At 56.3% G+C, this 19,192-nt stretch overlaps 2 protein-coding genes across 9 annotated transcripts in view; both read right to left on the bottom strand.

Annotated features, from left to right (window-relative positions):
- Positions 1–1,810: 1,810 nt before the first annotated feature.
- Positions 1,811–9,377, bottom strand: ZNF446 (zinc finger protein 446). 6 transcript variants are annotated; one of them, XM_044257446.1, is made up of 7 exons: positions 8,059–9,377; positions 6,372–6,752; positions 6,093–6,294; positions 5,742–5,836; positions 3,554–3,638; positions 3,240–3,332; positions 1,811–3,099 (listed from the first exon to the last, which is right to left on the bottom strand). In XM_044257446.1, exons 2-7 carry the CDS (start codon positions 6,711–6,713, stop codon positions 2,579–2,581), a joined length of 1,338 nt encoding a protein of 445 aa, XP_044113381.1. In that variant the 5' UTR covers positions 6,714–6,752; positions 8,059–9,377; the 3' UTR covers positions 1,811–2,578. The 6 variants fall into 6 exon arrangements, with proteins under 6 accessions (XP_044113381.1, XP_044113382.1, XP_044113383.1 ...); XM_044257447.1 differs by lacking the exon at positions 8,059–9,377 and adding an exon at positions 7,948–8,048; XM_044257448.1 differs by lacking the exon at positions 8,059–9,377 and adding an exon at positions 7,733–7,744.
- Positions 9,378–10,523: 1,146 nt separating this feature from the next.
- Positions 10,524–19,192, bottom strand: part of LOC122912098 (zinc finger protein 324A-like) — a 29,073-nt gene continuing 20,404 nt past the window's right edge. Inside the window, exons 1-4 of one of the 3 annotated variants that reach the window (XM_044257450.1) lie at positions 15,960–16,283; positions 14,349–14,475; positions 13,909–14,025; positions 10,524–13,419 (exon numbers count right to left, since the gene is read on the bottom strand). In XM_044257450.1, the coding sequence (XP_044113385.1) occupies positions 11,984–13,419; positions 13,909–14,025; positions 14,349–14,475; positions 15,960–15,992 (1,713 nt within the window). In that variant the 5' untranslated portion in view covers positions 15,993–16,283 and the 3' untranslated portion in view covers positions 10,524–11,983. Of the gene's footprint in view, positions 13,420–13,908; positions 14,026–14,348; positions 14,476–15,959; positions 16,284–17,525; positions 18,719–19,192 lie in introns of those variants that run through there. The other 2 variants (XM_044257451.1, XR_006385537.1) reach the window with 2 other exon arrangements.

A 19,192-nucleotide genomic window follows, 5' to 3' on the forward strand; every position in this document is an offset into this window, starting at 1 on the left:
CTCAGCCAAAAAGATTTAGAAATAGTTTTTTAAAAATTAACTATAAGGACGCCTGGGTGGCTCAGTCAGTTAAGCATCTGCCTTTGGCTCTGGTCATGATCTCAGGGTCCTGGGATCGAGTCCCACATCAGGCTCCCTGCTCAGCGGGGAGCCTGCTTCTCCCTCTGCCTGCTGCTCCCCCTGCTTGTGTGCTCTCTAACAAATAAAATCTTAAAAATAAGTTATACAGTTATTAACTGTAACAGAAAACTAACTTAAAATTCTTCAGCTGAGAGAATGCCCAATGTAAGAATAAATTTTCGAGTGGGAGCCCTCTCCTCAAGGTTGGAGTTCAGACGTTGTTGGGGAAGATGTGTTTGCAACACACCAGGAGGCAGAGAGATTCTCTGGGTTGCCCAAGCCAAGCCAAGAACACCTTGATGTGGTGGTGGGCCAAAGCAATAAGCAGGCGTGCAGATGACTTAAGGTGCCACTGCAGGTACAAGGCCTACAGCATGAGGTATCTGCTGGGAGAGGCACCGGGAAGCTGCTTGCTAGCAGGGTACCTTGGGGTGCATGGTATCCATATCAGAAGGGCTGTGGTGAGGTGGCGACTGGGCCAGGCCAAGGCTCTGAGCTTGCCAAAAGAAGGCCTACTTTGGGCAGAGTCTCCACATGTACCACTGCTGTGGTGGCAGGAAGAAGAGAAGCAACTTGTGGTTCCCTCCAGTGCCCTCTACGACTGACCAAGCTCAACAACGTGCTGACTGTGGAGGAGAACCGGCTGCAGGGCCCAGCCCACCAGAGTGGACGGGCACCGGTATGAAGCAGAGAGGCGATACGCTGGTAACTGCAGTGGGCTTGGACTGTTTTCTGATCTTTTTGCTTTCACAGATAGTTGCTCTGTTTCTGTACCTGTCTTTTGGTGCTCATAAGCATTCATATATTTTTTTTAAAGATTGTATTTATTTGCGTGAGAGACAAAGAGATGGGGTGAGCGGGAGGAGGAGCAGAGGGAGAAGGACAAGCAGACTCTGTGCTGGGCATGGAGCCGGACTCGGGGCTCGACCTCACAACCCTGAGATCATGACCTGAGCCAAAACAAGAATTCATTTGTGGGGTGCATAGCCAGGAGTGGAATTGCTGAGTAAGAGTATACATAGGTTCAGCTGTAATACATACAGGCAAGTTTTCCAAAGTCATTATTTGTTTTTTTCAATTCTTATTAATACTTTTATTGAAAAATACAATCACCATTTTATTTCATACCCCATTCATCCCTGGATGCAAGCCAGTTTTGTATTTTTGGCCACAAGGAGCACTAAACCCGTTAACAATACGTGGTTTCATTACGTTTTCTGTGTGCTATTTTAAAAATTGCCACAAATTTAGTGGCTTAAAACAACATCCATTGATTAGCTCACCGTTCTGCCGCTCAGAAGTCTGGGAGGCACTGGCTGGGTCGTCTGCTCAGAGTATCACAAAGCTGAAATACAGTGGCTGGGGAGGCTCTTATCTGAAGACCTTGGAGTTATCTACTTCCACACCCATTCAAGTTGTTGGCAGACTGCAAAGCCTTGTGGTGGTAGGACTGAGGTCTCTATTTCTTTGTCAGCTGTCAGCAAGGGTTTGTTCTGACCTTCCAGAGGTCACGGTGGGACTCCCTCTATCTTACAAGCCAGCAGTGGTGAATCAAATCCTTCTCAGGCTTCCAATTTTTTTTTTTTAAGATTTTATTTTATTTATTTGAGATGGTGGTGAGGGGGGCAAAGTGGAGAGTGGCAGAGGGAGAAGCAGACTCCACTGAGCAGGGAGCCCAATGCGGGACTCGATCCAAGAACCCTGGGATCATGAGCAGAGCCAAAGGCAGATGTTTAATTAATTGAGCCACCCAGGTGCCCCATGCTTCGAGTCCTTTGGACTTCCTTTCCTGTCACCAGCCAGAGAAAACTCCATGCTTTAAAAGGGTTCACATGGGACAACTAAGCCTGGGTGGCTTAGTTGTTCAGTGGCACTGCCAATATTCTGACCCGTGGAAAGCAAAGATCAGGATTCTTACACAGAAACTTTCCATTATGAAAGTGAAATTTCTAAAAAATCTCAAACATGGGTGGGCACTAGTTTTCTATCTGCCTGCAAACAGAGGCAAGGCATATTCTCCTGGACTGTCTGTGCCTTCCACACCGAGACATCCGGCCCAGAAGCTTCAGGGTAGAAAGGGGCAGTTTCTGAGCAGCCACCGGGGGCCACTGAGGTCCCAGGGGTAGGGGGAGTCCTTGGCCTGTCAGCCTGCATTGGGTCACAGCTGGGGTCTCAGAGCCGGGAAGTCACCAGGCTTAGGCAGCAGATTCTAACTCGGGCCTCACGGGGTGGTGGAAGGAGGGGCAGCTTCTTTCTACTTACGCCCAGGTGGTTTGGGGGAGACTGAACTGGGACAGGGGAACCTTCTGGGAACTCTGATTCACCAGTGTCCTCTGCTGCCCCCAAGAATCATAGAGGCTGAGCAGCCCCGGGGAAGGCTGGAACCAGAACGCCAGGAACTGTGTCCAGGCCCTGGAAGCTCCCAAGCCCGCAGGATGAGGATACCTTCTCGGGTCCTTCATGGGGCTTCGGGTCGGTGGCTCTTCCTATGGATGACCAGTTGGGACTTCCAGTCAAAGCCACGGCCGCAGTCCCCACAGAGGTGGCGCCGCTGGCCCACGTGGCCCTTGCGGTGGATGACCAGCTGTGATTTCCAGCTGAAGCTGCGCCCACATTCCTCACACGCATAGCTCCGAGGGCTTGGGAGCATGCGCCGGGGGGGCCGGGGTGTGCCCAGCTCCCGGGAACCCAGAGGCAGTTTCTGAGCACCCCCGATGCCCAGGGCCTGTGGACCCTGCCCTTCCGCATGGGTCCGGTGGTGGATGACGAAGACTGATTTCCAGTCAAAGCCTCGGCCACACAGCTCACAGGTATAAGGCTTCCTTTGCAGGGCACCGGCCTCCAGCCCTGTTCCCAGCATTGCCCTGGCAGACACAGAGGCCCCAGACGGGCCCTCCCAGGTGACAGATCCCGGGCCCTGGGGTGGCTGGGCCTCTGGGCACTGGGGTGGACCCTCGCAGTGGCTCTCACTTTCATCTCCTGGGGGAAGGAGAAGTGGCAGTCCCAGTAGCCCAGTACCCTTGACATTGGCCCACCCTCTCCCATCAGGTGTGTGGGGGTGGACAAGCTCCCACCCCAGCAGAGAACAGATGGTTCGGGTCACATGGAGAAGAACTCACCCGGGTGGAGGCTTCTTCGACCCTCTGTCCCCGTACGCAGTGCCCCAGGCTCCAACTCTTCCCGTGCCTCCGGCTGGGGTGCTGGTATTCCTGCTGGGGTGAGGGACAGTCAGGTAGCAGTCATGGCATAGGGGTGGGTGAGGGGCTCTTACATATTGGCGGGGGTGGGGGCCCTGGTGGGTGACAGGGTGCCCTCAGGTAATGAGCAGGAACTCAGGTAAGCGCTGGGAGATGTACACAGGACAGGGCTGGGCAGAGTGCCCTATGGTTAGGGCTATGCAGATACTGAAGGAGGGGTGATGGCTGGTCCTCACCCAGGGAGACCACCGTGCCATACTTCTCCAGCATTGCGTCCCAGTACAGTTCCTTCTGTGACGGGTCCAGTAGCCCCCACTCCTCCTGTGGGGATACGGCCCATCACCCTTGGTACCTGTCCACCCCCCAACCTCTGCCTTGCCTGCAGTGCCCACCCTGCCCATGTCCCCTGGTCATGACCTTACTCATTACCTGAAGTATCGGGCAGGCTACCTAAGGCTCTTTTGCTTGCTAAGGGTGAAGCTGAAAAGGGTGTGTGAAGGTTGGGAAATAGGGCAGAGAGGAGCTGTCCTTCAGCTCACTAGGGGGATGCTGCTAGCACTTGTTCCCCTCAGAAGCCCCATTCCATATTCTAGCCAAAGAGAGTAAAGCTGAGAACCCCTTAATGGGTTCCGGAAGAAGCTGAGGTGGGCACAGATATGACTGTCCCCACCTCCTTGCCTTGAACAGTGTGCTGCATTGAGAACAAAAGGCCTGGGGACCCAAGGGAATCCAGCCACCTCTCCCCAAGCCTCTGATTACAAAAGTAACATAGATCCTCTTTGGGGGAGCTGCTGAGGGCTGTCAGCAGTCCTAGATGTGGGGGCCTAGCTTTGGGGAGGTTTAGAGCAGGAGAACTCACATTAGGCAGTGCAGCCAAGCATCTCCGCGCTCAGAGCGGAGTGTGGGTGGGGTGGTGGGCTGTGTCCGGCCTGATGCCAAAGGGTGAACTCTGGTGGTTGGAGCACAACCGTGTGGTGGACCCTTGTGGACTATACCAGGGCATGCACTCCCTGCCCCTGCTTCTGCTCTCCTTGTCTCCCGATATCCCCATCTTTGCTGGGGTGGGAAAAGTAATCCTGCCAGGCAAACGCCTGCAGGTCCAGGGACAGGGAGGAGGCAGCCCCACGAAGCCACAGCCAGAATGCTGCTGGCTGGCGCTAAGCGGCTTTGGAGGGTGTGGCCTGCCCACCTAGCTGTCGGGCACTGTGCCATCAGACTGTGGAGAGAGCCTGGAGGAACTTTTCAGCCTCCAAGCACATCCCAACCAGCTCTTCCACTGGGAATGCTCCCCAGTGGAGTGGCTCAGGAGCAAAGCTGCTGGGAAAGGACAGGACCCCTGCTGTTCACACTCAGGAACCAAGCAACCAAACATTCCAGGTAGCCGGGCCTCTGTGGGACTTCCACGCCCAGCTTGCCGCAGGGCTGGCTGGCCAGACTTCAAAGAAAGCCTCAAGAAAGAGGTGGCTGCAGGTTATTTCCTAGAGGAAGGCCACCTGTTGTGTGGAGGGGGAGGGGAAACCAAAAGGGAAGGCCAAACTGCTGTGTGTGCTCAGGCTTTCTTGTCAAGGTTCACCATCTTGACCCCTCCCCACGTGCCCATGAGGGTTCAAGTCCCCAGGTACCAGTTTAAGACTGCTAGGTGCGGGACGCCTGGGTGGCTCAGTTGGTTAAGCAGCTGCCTTCCACTCAGGTCATGATCCCAGCGTCCTGGGATGGAGTCCCACATCGGGCTCTTCACTCGGCAGGGAGCCTGCTTCTCCCTCTGCCTCTGCCTGCCTCTCTGTCTGCCTGTGCTCGCTCTCTCGCCCTCTCTCTCTGACAAATAAATAAATAAAATCTTTAAAAAAAAAAAAAAAAAAAGACTGCTAGGTGCTGGGGTGCCTAAGTGGCTCAGTCGTTAAGCGTCTGCCTTCAGTTCAAGTCAAGATCCCAGAGTCATGGGATCGAGACCTGCATTGGGTGAGCTCCCCACTCAGCGGGAAGCTAAGCCTGCTTCTCCCTCTCCCACTCCTCCTATTCCTGTTCCCTGTCTCACTGTCTCTCTCTCTCTGTCAAATAAATAAAAACCTAAAACGAAAACAAAACAACAAAAAATTTACTTAAAAAAAAAAAAAAAAAGACTGCTAAGTGCTTCAAAATCCCTGATTTCTCTGTAAATGAAGAAACCAACCCTTTCAAGTGTCAGTCGCCCTAAACCAGATTCTGTGGCCTAAGGCCCAAATTCTTCCCAATTTTAGAGAGACCACCAGCCTGTCCCTGTCCCTGAGGATCTGCAGAAGGGACCCTGATACCAACTCCATTTCTGGGCAGCAAAGAGCACAAAAGCTGCTAGCCAAGAAGCCTGAAAAACTGGCAGGGCAGAGTGGCCACCAAGGACACGCTCCTCCTTCTGGGTGCCTGTACCTTCCACCTGGGGCTGCTTACCTGAATCCTGGGTGGGTGGAAGGACGCGGAAGCTGGTTCCCGGTGTCCAGGGTGCCCCTCGTGGCACTGGGCTGGATCTGGGGGATTGGAAGATGCTAGGAAATGAGGCAGATGAGGGTCAGGGGCCGGTCATGTGAGCCATAGCAGGTGACCTGGTGTTGGTGCTGCAGCCTTGGCCTTCCTCTGCTAGGAGCCAGGAGGCTACTATGTGTGCCAGTCACATGGCAGGCAGCCTGCCAGTCCTCTCCTCCTGCCTCCTGGGGAGGAGTCCTTCCCGAGTCCTCATCCCATCTGGGGACATTCACCTTCCTTTCAGGAGCCCCCCAGACCTCGCGCAGCTCCCACTCTCACCCATCTCCTGCCCATCAGCATCTGGCTCCTCCTTCACACTGCAGCTAAGCTGGGCAGACCTCTCCATCTGGGTGTCCTGGGATCCCTCCCGAGAGGTGGCCCCGAGAAGCTCCACTGTCCCTGAAGGGTGGGATCTCCCCAGGGACTCCTCTGTCTTCTGTGCTGCTGGGAACACCACTTGCTTCAGGACACGGGCTGTGATCTGAGGGGGAAGAGGAAAGTCACAAGGGCTCTCATGTGGCTCTGTCCCTCAGAGAAGCCAACGCTGGCCACACTCACCCAGCCCAGCAGCTGCCCAGGGTTATGCTGCAGGCCCTCCACCAGGGCTACAGCCTCCTCAGGGCTGCCTGGCCGCTGGCCCCGCACCCAGGCCTGGATCTCGGGGGGCAGTGTGCTCAGAAACTGCTCCAGCACCAGCAGCTCCAGCATCTGCTCCTTGGAGCATGCCTCCGGCCGCAGCCACTGGCGGCACAACTCTCGAAGCCGGGCCAGGGCCTCTCGGGGACCTGCCACCTCCTGGTAGCAGAATCCTCGGAAGCGCAGGCGTGCTGTCTCAGGCTCCTCCAGGATGGCCACGGCGTCCACAGAGGGCAGGCGTGGGGGGCCCAGTGGGGATGGCATTGTTGTACTGGGTGTCTTCTTGTAGCCAAGAAGAGGGACCTGCAGGAAAGGAGGGGTTAGGGTGCGGACTAAGAGGCCATGGCGAGGGTAGGGCGGACGGGCCCAGCCCAGGGGGCTGAGGCTGGTTGAGGAAGGGCTCTGGCCCAGGGATGCATGAGGCTGGGAACGCTGGGTGGAGGGAGGGGTCACAGAAGCTGGCTGCGGACGACGGAACTGAAAGGCAGAAGGAAGCCTTTCGGTTGGACGCTCTGGAGGCAAGCTGTCCAATGGAGCTTCCAGGAAACTGCAGGAGACGATGAAGAGGAGGCGAAAGGAGTCACCGCGGTCTTCCAAGGTCTCACTCAGAAGCTGAGTAAAGTGACAGGCAGGAGGAGGAGGAGGGGCAGGCGGCCAGGGACTGGGTGAGGGGGTGCAGTGACGGTGGGAAGAGGCCGCAGCAGGACACAGGGCCGTGCTGGGCTGTGGCGGAGTGTGTGTCCCCACGATCTCCAGATCTCCGGGACATGGGGACATGCTGACGGAAGTGGGCCCCCTGCGGGGCCGGCTAGGAGGAGGAGGGACGTCTGCATCACGGGGCGAGCCAGAGGCTGTGTGGACTCCAACACACCGCGCTCGCTGACCCCAGGGGACTGAGAACGGCTCGCGTCGCCCGAAGCAAGCGTGTGACAATCACAACAAAGCAAAGCTACGAGGTGCGTGGGGTCCTCAGCGGACTGTGTCCCGGCCGTCAAGAGGGTCTGGGATGAACTAAGGCCACCTGGGGGGCCCGTCAGACCAGCTAGACCAGGTCTGACCCCCCCCGGAGAACGGCCCCCAAAAGGGAGGGGTAAGAAGAGGTCCTGCCGGAGGAGGGGGAACACCGTTCCGGGTGGGAGGAAGGGCCCGGTCCGAGGTGGGAGATGGGGCGCGCGGGGCGCGTCGGGAGGTAAGCGGGCGCTCCGAAATGCGGGCAGCGCGGCACCGCCGCGTCCCCCCGGGATGCAAAGAGCCGCGGCCCTCCAGGCCCACTCTGCGCTCACCTCCGCCGCGGCGCCGGCGCCAGAAAGCCGCCTCTGTGGAGGGGCTCCGCCCACCGCCCCCCCGCGTTGCCATGGCGACCCCGCCCTGGCCAACCACGCGCCTGCTCGGCAGGTCCTGCCCCCCCCCCCCTTCGGACTACGTTTCCCGTGAGACTCAGCAAGCGAGAACGGGCGCGGCCTCCGCCAGCGGATGCTCATTGCCAAAGGCCTCTCACAACTGAGAAGAGCTCTGTTCCTCTCAGAGAAATGCGAAGAGTCGCAGACTGTGGGGGCTCCCTCCCCGCTCTGGCGGCCGCTCTTCCTTTGCGTCCGGGCCCTGGACTCACCGACGGCCGCGACGGACGGTACGATAGACTTCTGCGCGTGCGCACAGTGGCTCCGGCGCCTATTGGCAAGCGAGGGGGGTGGGAGGAGCGTGGCCTCACCGCTGTCCTGAGCTAGCGCCCCACCTAGGCCGCGTTCTAGTCGCGGAGCAGTCCTCTTGGTGACCGCTAGAGGACACCCCGCCCCCCCCCGTCCCTGTTTCCAAGGCAACGGCCAGAGCATCGCCGGGTCCTCCCGGGAGGCCGGAAGTGACTTCAGGAACAGTGCTGGAGGCCGAGACTCTCCTCCAGGTGGTCCCCGGAGGAAGCAGAGGCCGGCCTTATCTGTGGACTTTCTCCGCCAAACCCGGGAAGGACTCCAGCGGGGATGGTGCTGGGGTCCTTATTCGACCTCTGCTGGGTGCCCTGCGGACATCGAGAACAAGAACCAGGGTGGACACATATTTACAGAAGATACTGTCCCATGATTTATACTCTCAGAGTCTCAGACACGTCTTCAGATGTCAGTACTGTAAAGTGAGGGACGAAGGTTTTTGTCCAGCTTATGGGACGCCGCTAACCTTTTACATGGGTTACCAGGACAAGTAAAAGTACCTTCAGTTTATCTCAGTAGCCAAGAACCACACTGTGGGAAACCAAGTATTCGGTCCTAAATTGCATATGCCTGTTTTGATTTCTTGGGATACCTAGTAATCCCTAGCTGCTAGCACTCAGTGAAGAGCAGTGGTCGTACACACTGGATGCTCTGAGCATCTGCATGGGTGGGGCCTGTCAACTCTTCCACGCATCATCAGACTGAGCTGTTTTGGGTGGGGATGGGGGACTTAGATTGTTTCTCTGGAACTGTATGGATTCCCCAGAAATGTCTTTTCCACCATGGTGAGAGCTAGTGCTCTAATAGCTACTAAGCTGTCCCCAGTGACCTTTGCTTTAGGTCCCTTATCCAAGGGGGCTGCTGCTTTACAGGCCTTCTGGAGTTATGCACTATAAGCCTGGTGGAACCTCTGCCCACTACCCCCAGGGCCAAATCAATATTTAACTTTCTCTAAATCAGAGATAGATCCCACATCTGCTTCTAGTTCCAGAATGCCATTGCTTCTAGTTTCACCATCCTCGTTCTTGTGGGTTCGTATTTTTAAATACTCTCATCTCTGTAGCTCCAGTGGGTTTCTGAACCAAGTGAAATGCATGTGTTCACACCACTATCTTGCCCCAGAGAGCTCAAGGGCACTGTTACCCTCAGCCTATTCAGGATTAAGGACTAGCCAAGAAAAGAAAAGAGAAAAAAAGAAAAGGAAAGGCAAGGCGGGGGGGGGGGAGGGAAGGAAGGGGGAGAGAGAGAGAGAGAGAGAGAAAGAAAAAGACTAGCCTGACAGGACAAGGCTCAGCATGACCACAGAAGTTTAGTGGGGGGCAGTGTAAGGCTCAAGATATGGGGGAAGGCAGATAATCATGGTCACTGCTCCCCTAAGGCCCCAGTGTGGGCCACTGACCATTCCTACGCACTGGGAGGGGCGAGTTTGAGAAGGGTAGAGGAAGTGAGGCATAGCAGGGGCCAAGCACACAGGTGGGAAGGACCTCAGTGAAGTGGGGAGGAGATTGGTGAGGAGATGGCTCAGGACATCAGACCCAGCTCAAGGGGTCATGAGAGCTCCAGGAGCTCCAGTCCAAGATGCAGAAAAGGTTGCATATGACTTGAGCCACGTGCTGCTTGACATTTGCCTTTGCCTCTGAATCCCATGGGCTCCCAAGAGCTATCAAAGTGGGGGGTTGTCTGCATTTCACAGCTGTGCAGACTTGAGAATGGTACCCTTATGATGCCATTCTAAAGGAAGATGGGAGTGAGGCCAGAGTGTATACCAGATCAGAGGAGAAAGGATGAGTCCAGGAGGGGTGAACAGTGGCTCAGAGGCCTGTGGGGTACCCAGGAGGTGCCACAGAGGACCTGCATCTAAGGGTCTTTGGGAGTGGGTTCAGCAAGAATCCTCTCTCTGCAGGAGTTGCGAGGTTCTAGAATAAAAGGTCTGGCAATGCTGGGAGGAGACAAGTGAGTATGAGAGAACAATTTGTGTGGTCATAGGATATGACACATAGCTGCCAAGTCTTGGAGAGGGTGGGACTAGACAATCCACCAAACTGGAGTCAGTGTTTCTGGCCACTCTTGGTGACCGCAGCCTAGATTCCCTGGCCTGGATCCACAAAGACTCATATCGAGATAGAAGTCCTGTTTGGGGCCACCCCATGCTATCCTCCCTACTAGATCTCCTGGGCTGACCCCACACTTCTGGCTACCAAGGGAGTAACAGATATCACAGATACCCAGTGGACCTCAGACAGGCTACATACCTACCCTTTCACTCTCAGAATGACATGGTCAAAGCCAAGTGTCTGCAGCTCTGTCACAACACACAGTGATGGCATGTATGCAGTCTGCTAAGATGAAACAGGCATCAGACTGTTACCGTGCACACGTTTGACAAATTTTTATCAGGAAGCCTCTCGGGACTGTGATGTTAAACCCTCTGACCCAGGACCTGGAGGCTGGGAGGGGAGGCTGAGCCTGTAGACTTCCACAGTGCCCTGCAAGGATTTACACAATGTGCGTCCATTCAACTTCCAATTTTGGGTCTTTTTTTGTTCCCAAGTAAAGAGACCACTACCACCCCTGGGTTTGAGGACTGAGGTGAGGATGGGCCCTGGTCTGCTGAGGGCCACAGGGAGAAACCTGGGCCCCACCCCACCCGTCCAACTCAGTGTCCCAGGATGGGAGGGTGCACACACACATGGCCTTAGGTGACAGCAAATCCTCTTTCAAACTCAGGGAAGTGAACAGGTGGGCACTTGCCCACCAGACCCTGCAGAAACAAGTAGTCCCATCTGGTCTCTTCCAAACCTGTTGTTGTAATCACCTCTTGTCAGGGCAGTGGGGACATACAGGGTCCTGTAGCGGTGCCTTTGGTGACAATGGGACATGGCCATTGCTGAGGCTGCCGTGAGAAACTGAATAAAAGAACATGGCTTAAGAGCCACCACCTTGATGTCTGTCTTCCTCTGCCCACCCAGGGGACTGCCACCTCTACTTGCCCCACCCACTGGGAGACTGCCATGTGCACGCAACCAGGCCTGACATCACCCAGCTCTCACACCAACAGAACAGAGCACAGGTACCAGAGCATGGGGGCAGAGTGGTGAGCTGTGTGGATACTGGGACTGTGGCCCAGATTCAGGTGCTGGCTCTGCTGTGTACAACTCATCCCCTCTCTCTGCCTCAATTTCCTCATCTGTAAGGTGGGGATACCAGCCACAGTAGCCCGGCAGGTACTACTCAGTGTAGTACAGGTACTGTGAGTGTAGCCTCACAGGCCTGGCAACTGGCACGTGTTGGCACTAATCAAGATCCTGCCTTCAGGATGCTGCAAATAGCTTCTGTAGGCCTGAATCAATCTCTCTCTCTCTCATGTTCTTTGTCCCAGAGGTGGAAGACAGGACCTAGACCCAAGGTCAACCCCAGACCCCCAAATGAGCTCCTGTCCACTGGGTCTACTTCCAGGAGATCTGGAGGAAGGAGGCCTTGGAGGACTATCCTGAGGGTTGGCCTGGTGGCCAGTTTGAGCATGGGAAGGGGAAATGTCAAGGGCTGCTTCCCCAGCATTCCAGCTCTCCCCCGCCTCACCTGAGCACCCACAGTCATAATGGGCATGAAACGGCACTCTGACTCCCAAGTCTCTGCACTACTGAAGTCCCAGCATCCGAATGGGGGGGCGATCCCCCAGATATTTCTGCAGCTGGAGTGAGCCGTGGCTGAAATGGCAAACATCATCACACGTGCAGACGGAACCACAGTGCACATACGGGTCTCCTCCAAAATGTGGATACAGAGGGAACACAGCTGTGTTACGACAAGCCAGGGAAGGCTGGAGCTGTGAACTCAGGCTTCAGCAGGCTTTGAGACTGCGGCTAGACGTGAGGCAGGAGTGGGCCCCGCTTCCCTCCCCAGTGAGCCCTCTGATGAGGCCACGGAAGAAGGCCTGGCCTGAGGGCAGAGGCCTGCCCCATGCCGGGGTCTTCGCACAGGTTTCTCTCCTGTGTGGATCCTCTGATGGTGGAAGAGGGCCGGGCGCTCGCGGAAGGCGCGGCCACAGTGCGAGCACACGAAGGGCTTCTCGCCCGTGTGGATGCGTCGGTGGCTGAGCAACACTGCGCCCTTGGCGAAAGCCTTCCCGCAGTCCCCGCAGCGGAAGGGCCGCTCGCCGGTGTGCAGCAGCTGATGCTGAGTGAGGTTAGAGCTATGACTGAAGGCGCGGCCGCACTGTGCACAGGCGAAGGGCTTCTCGCCCGTGTGCACACGCTGGTGCTTGAAGAGAGAAGAACCCTGGCTGAAGGCGGCCCCACAAAGGGCACAAGTGTAAGGCTTCTCCCCCGTGTGCGTGCGTTCATGCTGAATCAGGTGTGAGTTGCGGCAGAAACGGCGGCCACACTGGGCGCATGCGTACGGCCGCCCGCCTGCGTGGATCTTGCGGTGCTGGCTGAGGTTGGAGCCATGGCTGAAGGCCTTGCCACACTCGCCGCAGCGGAAAGACTTCTCAGCGGTGTGTATACGCTGGTGCCTCACCAGCGAGGAGCTGTGCCGGAAGGCCTTGCCGCAAGCCGGGCATGCATATGGCGTTTCCCCACTGTGGATGCGCTGGTGCTGCGTCAGGTGTGAGGTCTGGCTGAAGGCCTTGCCGCACTGCGCACACTCGTAGGGCCGCTCACCGGTGTGCGTGCGCAGGTGCTTGAGCAGGTCGGAGCTCTTCACGAACACCTTGTTGCACGCCCTGCATTCAAAAGGCTTCTCCCCAGGGAGGAGGCCAGGGCCCATGTGGAGGGCCTTGCCCAGCTGATCCCAGGCTGGGGGCTCCTGGGCAGCAGGGTGTCCATGAGACTTGTGGCCAGCGGGACTCTTTCCTCCTTCCCCAGAGGTGAGACCAGCCTCAAATTCTGGAATTTTGGAGAAACCTCTCCGAGACGCCTCCCGCCCACATGCCCTTAGCTGCTTGCCTGGCATGGGGCGGGTCACAAGGGCCTTCTCCTTAGGTGGGCAGTCCTCAGCTGGCCTCAGTGGGGAGGTCAGGCGCAGACTGACACTGGCCTCCCCACTGCCAGGACCTAGCAGGAGCTGTTCCCAATAGATTACAGACACCCCTGTGGGTTTTTTCTCCTGAGAGGGGGAAGTGCCCTGCCAGCCCTCCAGGCTCTTCCCGTGCTCACAGATGCCAGTGAAGGGGAGGACCCTTGTAGATGCTGAAGGGGAGCCATCATGGAAGGACCCTGGCAGCTCTGCTTCTGCTGGAACAACCCTGTCGTATGCCAGATGACGGGAACCTAAAGGCACAGAAATGGCAGATCCTGGGTCACCCTGGCCAAGAGGGGATTACTGGGCCAGGCCTAGTGTTCAGGCAAAGGGGATGCCAAGGATGGGGAGAGGAGCAGTAGCCAGACACCAGTGTATGTCATTCCCTCTGGCCCTGGAAACTCCTCAAGCTTGCTTTTCCTCCTTACACCTGATGCTACAGGCTTTACTCACAAACTCATTTCCCTAGGCCTCTCCCCTGGCATGGTCAACTCCATGAGAGCAGGACCAGGAACATCCTGGGAAAGGCTGCGCCCAGTGCCTGGAATGGGCTGCTCTGGGAGCTCCCCTTTAATGGGTAAGCCAAGACCAGAGCCTCCAAGAGGGGGTGATGATAGAAGGAGAACGGGAGGGAGTCAGGTGGGAGGCAGGAGATGAGAGTGTCCAGGAGGGCAGGGAAAGGGAGACAGAAGCCTGGCCATTGCTGGGCCCAAGTTCACACTCTCCGAGTCCCCACTCACCAGGGCTGGGCTTCCTAGGAGCATTCCTGACTGGTGTCACAACTGTCCCACTGAGAACCCAGGGCTCCTCGCCACGCTCAAGCTGAATGACCACCCGTGGTCGTGAGGCAGAGAGTCCTGTGAGAAAAGACAAGCAAGTGAAGGGCCAGGCCCAGCACAATGGGTAATAGGAGGCAGGACTTTATGGGACACAGATGGTGTCATCTGGGCAACAAAGAAAACCACACCACAGGGCAGGACTCACAGGAAATGAGCAATGGTTCCCGTGAGGAGAACTGGGTTGGCAGTAGCAGATGAAAAGGGTCGAGCCTGGACACAGAGGTGCCACAGCGGGACAGGGACACTCGGCCAGCTGGTGTGAGGCTGCTCGTAAGCCAACGGGAGATGCGGGGTTAGTGCTGGCAACAGCTGAGCTTCCCATGGAAAACCCAGGGCCTTACCCAGTGAGGCCACAAGTGCGAAGTTCTCTAGCATCACGTGGCAGTACAAGGCCTTCTGGGCTGCGTCCAGGAGCTCCCACTCCTCCTGGGAGAAGTACACGGCCACATCCTCAAAGGCCATCAGGCCCTACAACAGTGGGTGGGGGAAGATGGACACAATCTAAGCTATGGCTCTATGACCCAGGACCCACCTCCCTGGCCGAATGGCTACCTTTCCCATGTCCCTCAGAGGGTTACCTTCCTCACCCTGACCCCCTCCTTCCCCGGGCTCTGCAACTGTGCCGATTAAACTTCCCTCCTCTCCCCTAAACCCTACCTGTCTAGGGCATAGATGCTTTCTTGGCCTCCACACTGGTCACTTACACAAGGCAGCCAGAGCAAACTCACGGCATTCAGATGGCTGCCACCCCAAAGGCAGGCCCAGGTGCCCCTTGTGCTCCAGCCTTTGCACAAACTGACCCTCCCGGACATGCCCTTAGCTCTTCTTGTAAGTAGCGATTGTACAAGTCCCAACTATGGACCCGCCGGGACACGCCCATGCCTGGAGGGATGCCATCTTCTGTAGAACGGGCCTGACATCCCAGGGCTGCTCCTCCAGCTTGAGGACTGACTGGCTGATCCCCTCCAGTCACTACAGGAGGGGCCCAGGGATCCGGTGGCCTCACAGGAAGCCAGTTTCCTCCTCCCTCCATTACTAAGCACACCCCACCCCTCCATTTCCTTGGCCAAAAACCCTGCCTTCAGCCACTTGCCAGAATTCCTCCCAGAGCCCCACGGTCTACCGACCTGTATTCGTCTCTACCCATCCCTGGCTGAGTCCATGAGATTCCTTCCTCCTAAATGGGATTCCCAGGCCCTGCCTTGGCTTGGAATATCAGGACCGTGTCCTTGGATATCTGCAGTTTCGGGTCCACGTGATGATACCTCTGCTCTGGGACATACTCTTAAACCTGCTTTCCCCTCAGATTCCTGTTTCTGATACAGCAGTTCTGTTCTTCCGGGTGTTCAGGCCAAAAACCCTGGGACTGTGCTCCGCTGGGGCCACTCGCTCCCCCGCCGCACCTGAGACATCGGATCTATCCCGAACCCACCACGTTTCCTATCTCCACCCGCCCAGTGCGCAGGCGGCGACTCCGGCCACCTGCTGTGGCACTGCCTGCTCCCTGCGCGCCGCCACCCCGGTCTGCGTCTTTTCTCCGCCAAGCACACGCGGCGACACTTTAAAAGCCCTAACTTGAAGCATGTCCGGTCTCCGTCGAACCCTCCACGGCCCCCAACGCCAGCTCCTCAGCCTGCCATTTCTGTCCGGGGCTCACGTCAGAAGCCCAGCTCCGGGAGCACCCAGGCTCAGTATTCCCTCCCGGCTTTTGCACATGCGGCGCCCTCCGCCTGCAACTTCCTTCCACCCTCACCCCCTTGGCCACCAGGACCGGGGATCTCACACGTGCACGCCCCACCATGGCCTGAACGCCGGGGCCTGGGACGAACCGAGACGGGAGACAAAACGTCCCGATGGGGCCCCTCCCTGAGTCGGGACTCGGGTCCCTCCAGGAGCGACCTAGGCGGGTGGCTGGGGGGCGGGGGAGGGAGTCCGACGCCTCCTCGACTCACCTGCGCCGGGTCTGTCAGCGCCGCGGTCGCCATCAGAGCCTGCACTTGGGGACGCGCAGAAAGCGACGGACAACGCGAAAGTCCCGGTTCCGGGCCTCAGTCTCCGCGTCCGTCCAGGGCACAGACGCCCCAGAGCCCAGGACGCCGCCTCCCCTGCCGCCCCGGGGTCGGTGAACACGTGACGCGGGCCACCGCCCAACAGCCCCGCGGGGCGGCCCAGGCTACACCCGGAGAAACCGAGGTTCGGGGGGCGCGACGGCCGCCCACGCCGTGCGCCCAGCGCCTCTCCGCTCGTGCCCTCGTCGCAGCCCTCGCCTCGGGTCTCCACCCCTCCTGAACCCCGCCCGGGCCCGCCGCGCTCGGGTCCCCAACACCGGTGTGGCCCCGCGCCCCGCTGCAAAGTGACAGACCCCGGACGCCGGAAGTCCAGCCCCCGCAAACCCTTATTGGCCCAATGCGCGCTGCGGACGCACGTGCGCCGCCTTCTGGGAAGCGTAGTTCCCGTCCACTCTGCGGCCGGGCGGGCGTCACCCTTCCGGATCTCCGCGCAGCACGCTGGGAAATGGAGTCCCGCAGGCGTGCTCCAGCTTCGGCCGGCCCGCGCGTGTTCCGTGGGTAGTCGGCGTCCTGGGACCCGAGCTGGCACCCGAGCTGCCCCGAGGTTAAACCCTGCACGCGCGGAAGCGGGAACCGCTGAGGTGCCAGGAGGCGACCCCAGCCCGGGGCTTTAAGGACAAAGCCCAGTGGGAGGGGCGGGCCAGAAGGGGTGGCGCTGGGGCAGCGAGCCCGGGAATGCGACCCCAGGTTCACCTCTGGAGGCTTGTGCTTCATTTGGCCTCTCTGTGGCCTGTGAAGGGTTAACACCAGTTTTGCAACCCCTGCACCAAAGGGTGCAAGCCCCCAGCCTCAATTACTTCCATTACATGCACGCATGCATGTATACAGACAGACAGACGTGGTACAGTAACGTTACCCAGCGCCTGGTTGCCCACTTTTGTAAGGAGATAAGGAATTCATCTTCGTCAAGCTCATTCATTCTTTCTGCCTTCCTTACTCTCTTTCTCCCTCCTTATACATGCATCTGTCTCAGCCATAACTATTTTTCGAATGTAAATCCTCGAAATGCAAGAGATCCCATCAATTTTGGAATATTCGTTTGTTAAGTATTGTTCACTTTGAAAGAATTTAAGGAAATCTAACATCTTAAACTCATGATTTAATCAAAAGCTTTGAGGCATTAACATTCCAAGCACTGTTTGAATGTTTGGAGACTAATTTCTTAAAACCTTATTTTAAAATTATCCCTGTAGGGGCGCCTGGGTGGCTAAGTGGGTTAAAGCCTCTGCCTTTGGCTCAGGTCATGATCCCAGGGTCTTGGGATCGAGCCCCGCATCGGGCTCTCTGCTCCGTGGGGAGCCTGCTTCTTCCTCTCTCTGCCTGCCTCTCTGCCTACTTGTGATCTCTGTCAAATAAATAAAATCTTAAAAAAAAATAAAATTATCCCTGTAATGTGTAATTACTTAGACTAGAGGAATCCTGATTGCCTAATATTTAGAGATATGCTAATTGTTTGATAAATTCATAATTTAATGAATTGGAAATGAAATAAAATTGGCAACATCCTCTGAACACAAAATAGTTCCATATCCTTGGCTCGGATCTCCCCTGAACAAGATTGCACTGCCGGGTGGGGATTGGGACTGTTATCTGGTGCCGGTGGTTGGACCCCAAACAACCTGGTGGGACCTCTGTGAATCCCCGTGTACACCTGTAAAACAGATAATAGTAGACACTTGCATTCTGCGGAATTGTGCTGAGCACCAGTTCTTTCCTTGGCTGGGCTGAGCCTACTGATAAGCCCACTGAAGGCACTCTTCATTTCTACTGGTGTTGTTTCCTTCATGCCTTCACTTTTGACCTTTCCATAGTTTCCATCTCTCCACTTACATTATCCATCTATTCCTGCATTTTGTCTTTTTCCACTAGAGCCCTTAACATGTTTCTTAATTATTGTTATTTTACATCCTGATAGTTCCAACCTCAGTGTCCTATGTGATTGTCATTGTGATGATTGCTTTGTGTGTCCTCAGATTTTCTTTTTTTCTTGCCTTTTGACATGCCTTGTCAGTTGCTGCTGAAAGCCAGACATATGTTTGGTAACAGGAAGTAAGGTAAACAGGAGGTTCGTGTGAGGATTTATGGTAGGAGTAGGGCTGAACTTGCTTGCTGTAGTTATGGATGCCAGAGACTTCAGATTCCTCCCGTGCGCTAGTTTTCGTTTCTTCTCCAAACTTTCTGCTCTGGTGAGTATTCTTCACAGAGAGTCCCTGTCTTGCATCTCCGTTAGCTGTAACCCAGTGTTGTTACACTGCAGCTCCATTGATGCTGTGTCAGGTGTGCGAGGGCAGGAGCATACTATATATTCCAGTGAAATCTCAGTCTTGGTGGGACTGAGTCTCAGGAGCACATCTCTATCGCTGTAGTTTCTTTTACTTCCTGACCCCAACTGCCTTCACTGGCTACGGCGTTCTCAGTGTATTTCCCTGAAACCCTAGCACCTGTTGACTATGACCTCTCACTTAGGTGAGAGAAGAAGGCTAGAGCGACCTGGAATGGGAGCAGTGTCCTTCACCCAGCTGGAAAGAGCTCTAGCAGCTTTACTCCTGGTAGTATATGTCTTTGTAGGGAAAAGGCTCTGTGTATATTTCATAATGGTTATGTTTCTGGTCGTATGACAGCTCCTCTTCCTCTGCTCCATGCTAACAACCGAAAAACAGAGAAATGCCAGTTAACTGAGTGCATATTGGACACAACCAGGATGGAGTCCATGGAGTCAGTGCCAAGGGGACAGGAATTAGGTTGACTGCGCGCCTCCACATCCTAGACTGGGGGACCCCGTGCAGGTGTGAGTACAGACTGACATGGTAGGCCTCTTGCTCACTTATCTGTTTGGGGCATTTGGTACAGCCTTAGCCTCTGCCGACAAGGGAGCACCATGTTGGGGAGCAGGTCTAGGTGGTGGTTATACCTGGACTGCAACCCCTTGGAGGGAACACATTGCTGTCATCAAATAGCACATTAACAAGACATTTCAAAGACATGTGGCCAAGTCAGGACACATTAAGGGGAGTCTGGTGTTAAAGGACCTAGGAGAAAGAGATGAAGGTTGAGGGGAAAGGATGAGATATGAGGCCACGGAAGTTGGGCACAGCAAGGGGCTGGGTATCAGGAGA

This window comes from Neovison vison, chromosome 7 (genome assembly GCF_020171115.1).
Source record: "Neovison vison isolate M4711 chromosome 7, ASM_NN_V1, whole genome shotgun sequence".
Taxonomy (NCBI): domain Eukaryota; kingdom Metazoa; phylum Chordata; class Mammalia; order Carnivora; family Mustelidae; genus Neogale; species Neogale vison.

Coding starts and splice junctions, on each gene's coding strand:
- ZNF446 (XM_044257443.1), bottom strand. CDS start 7,226: ATGTCCCCATGTCCCGGAGATCTGGAGATCGTGGGGACACACACTCCG. Junction 5,837..6,092: donor TGCTGATGGGCAGGAGATGG/GTGAGAGTGGGA, acceptor CTCATTTCCTAG/CATCTTCCAATCCCCCAGAT. Junction 3,639..5,741: donor TCCACCCACCCAGGATTCAG/GTAAGCAGCCCC, acceptor GTATCCCCACAG/GAGGAGTGGGGGCTACTGGA.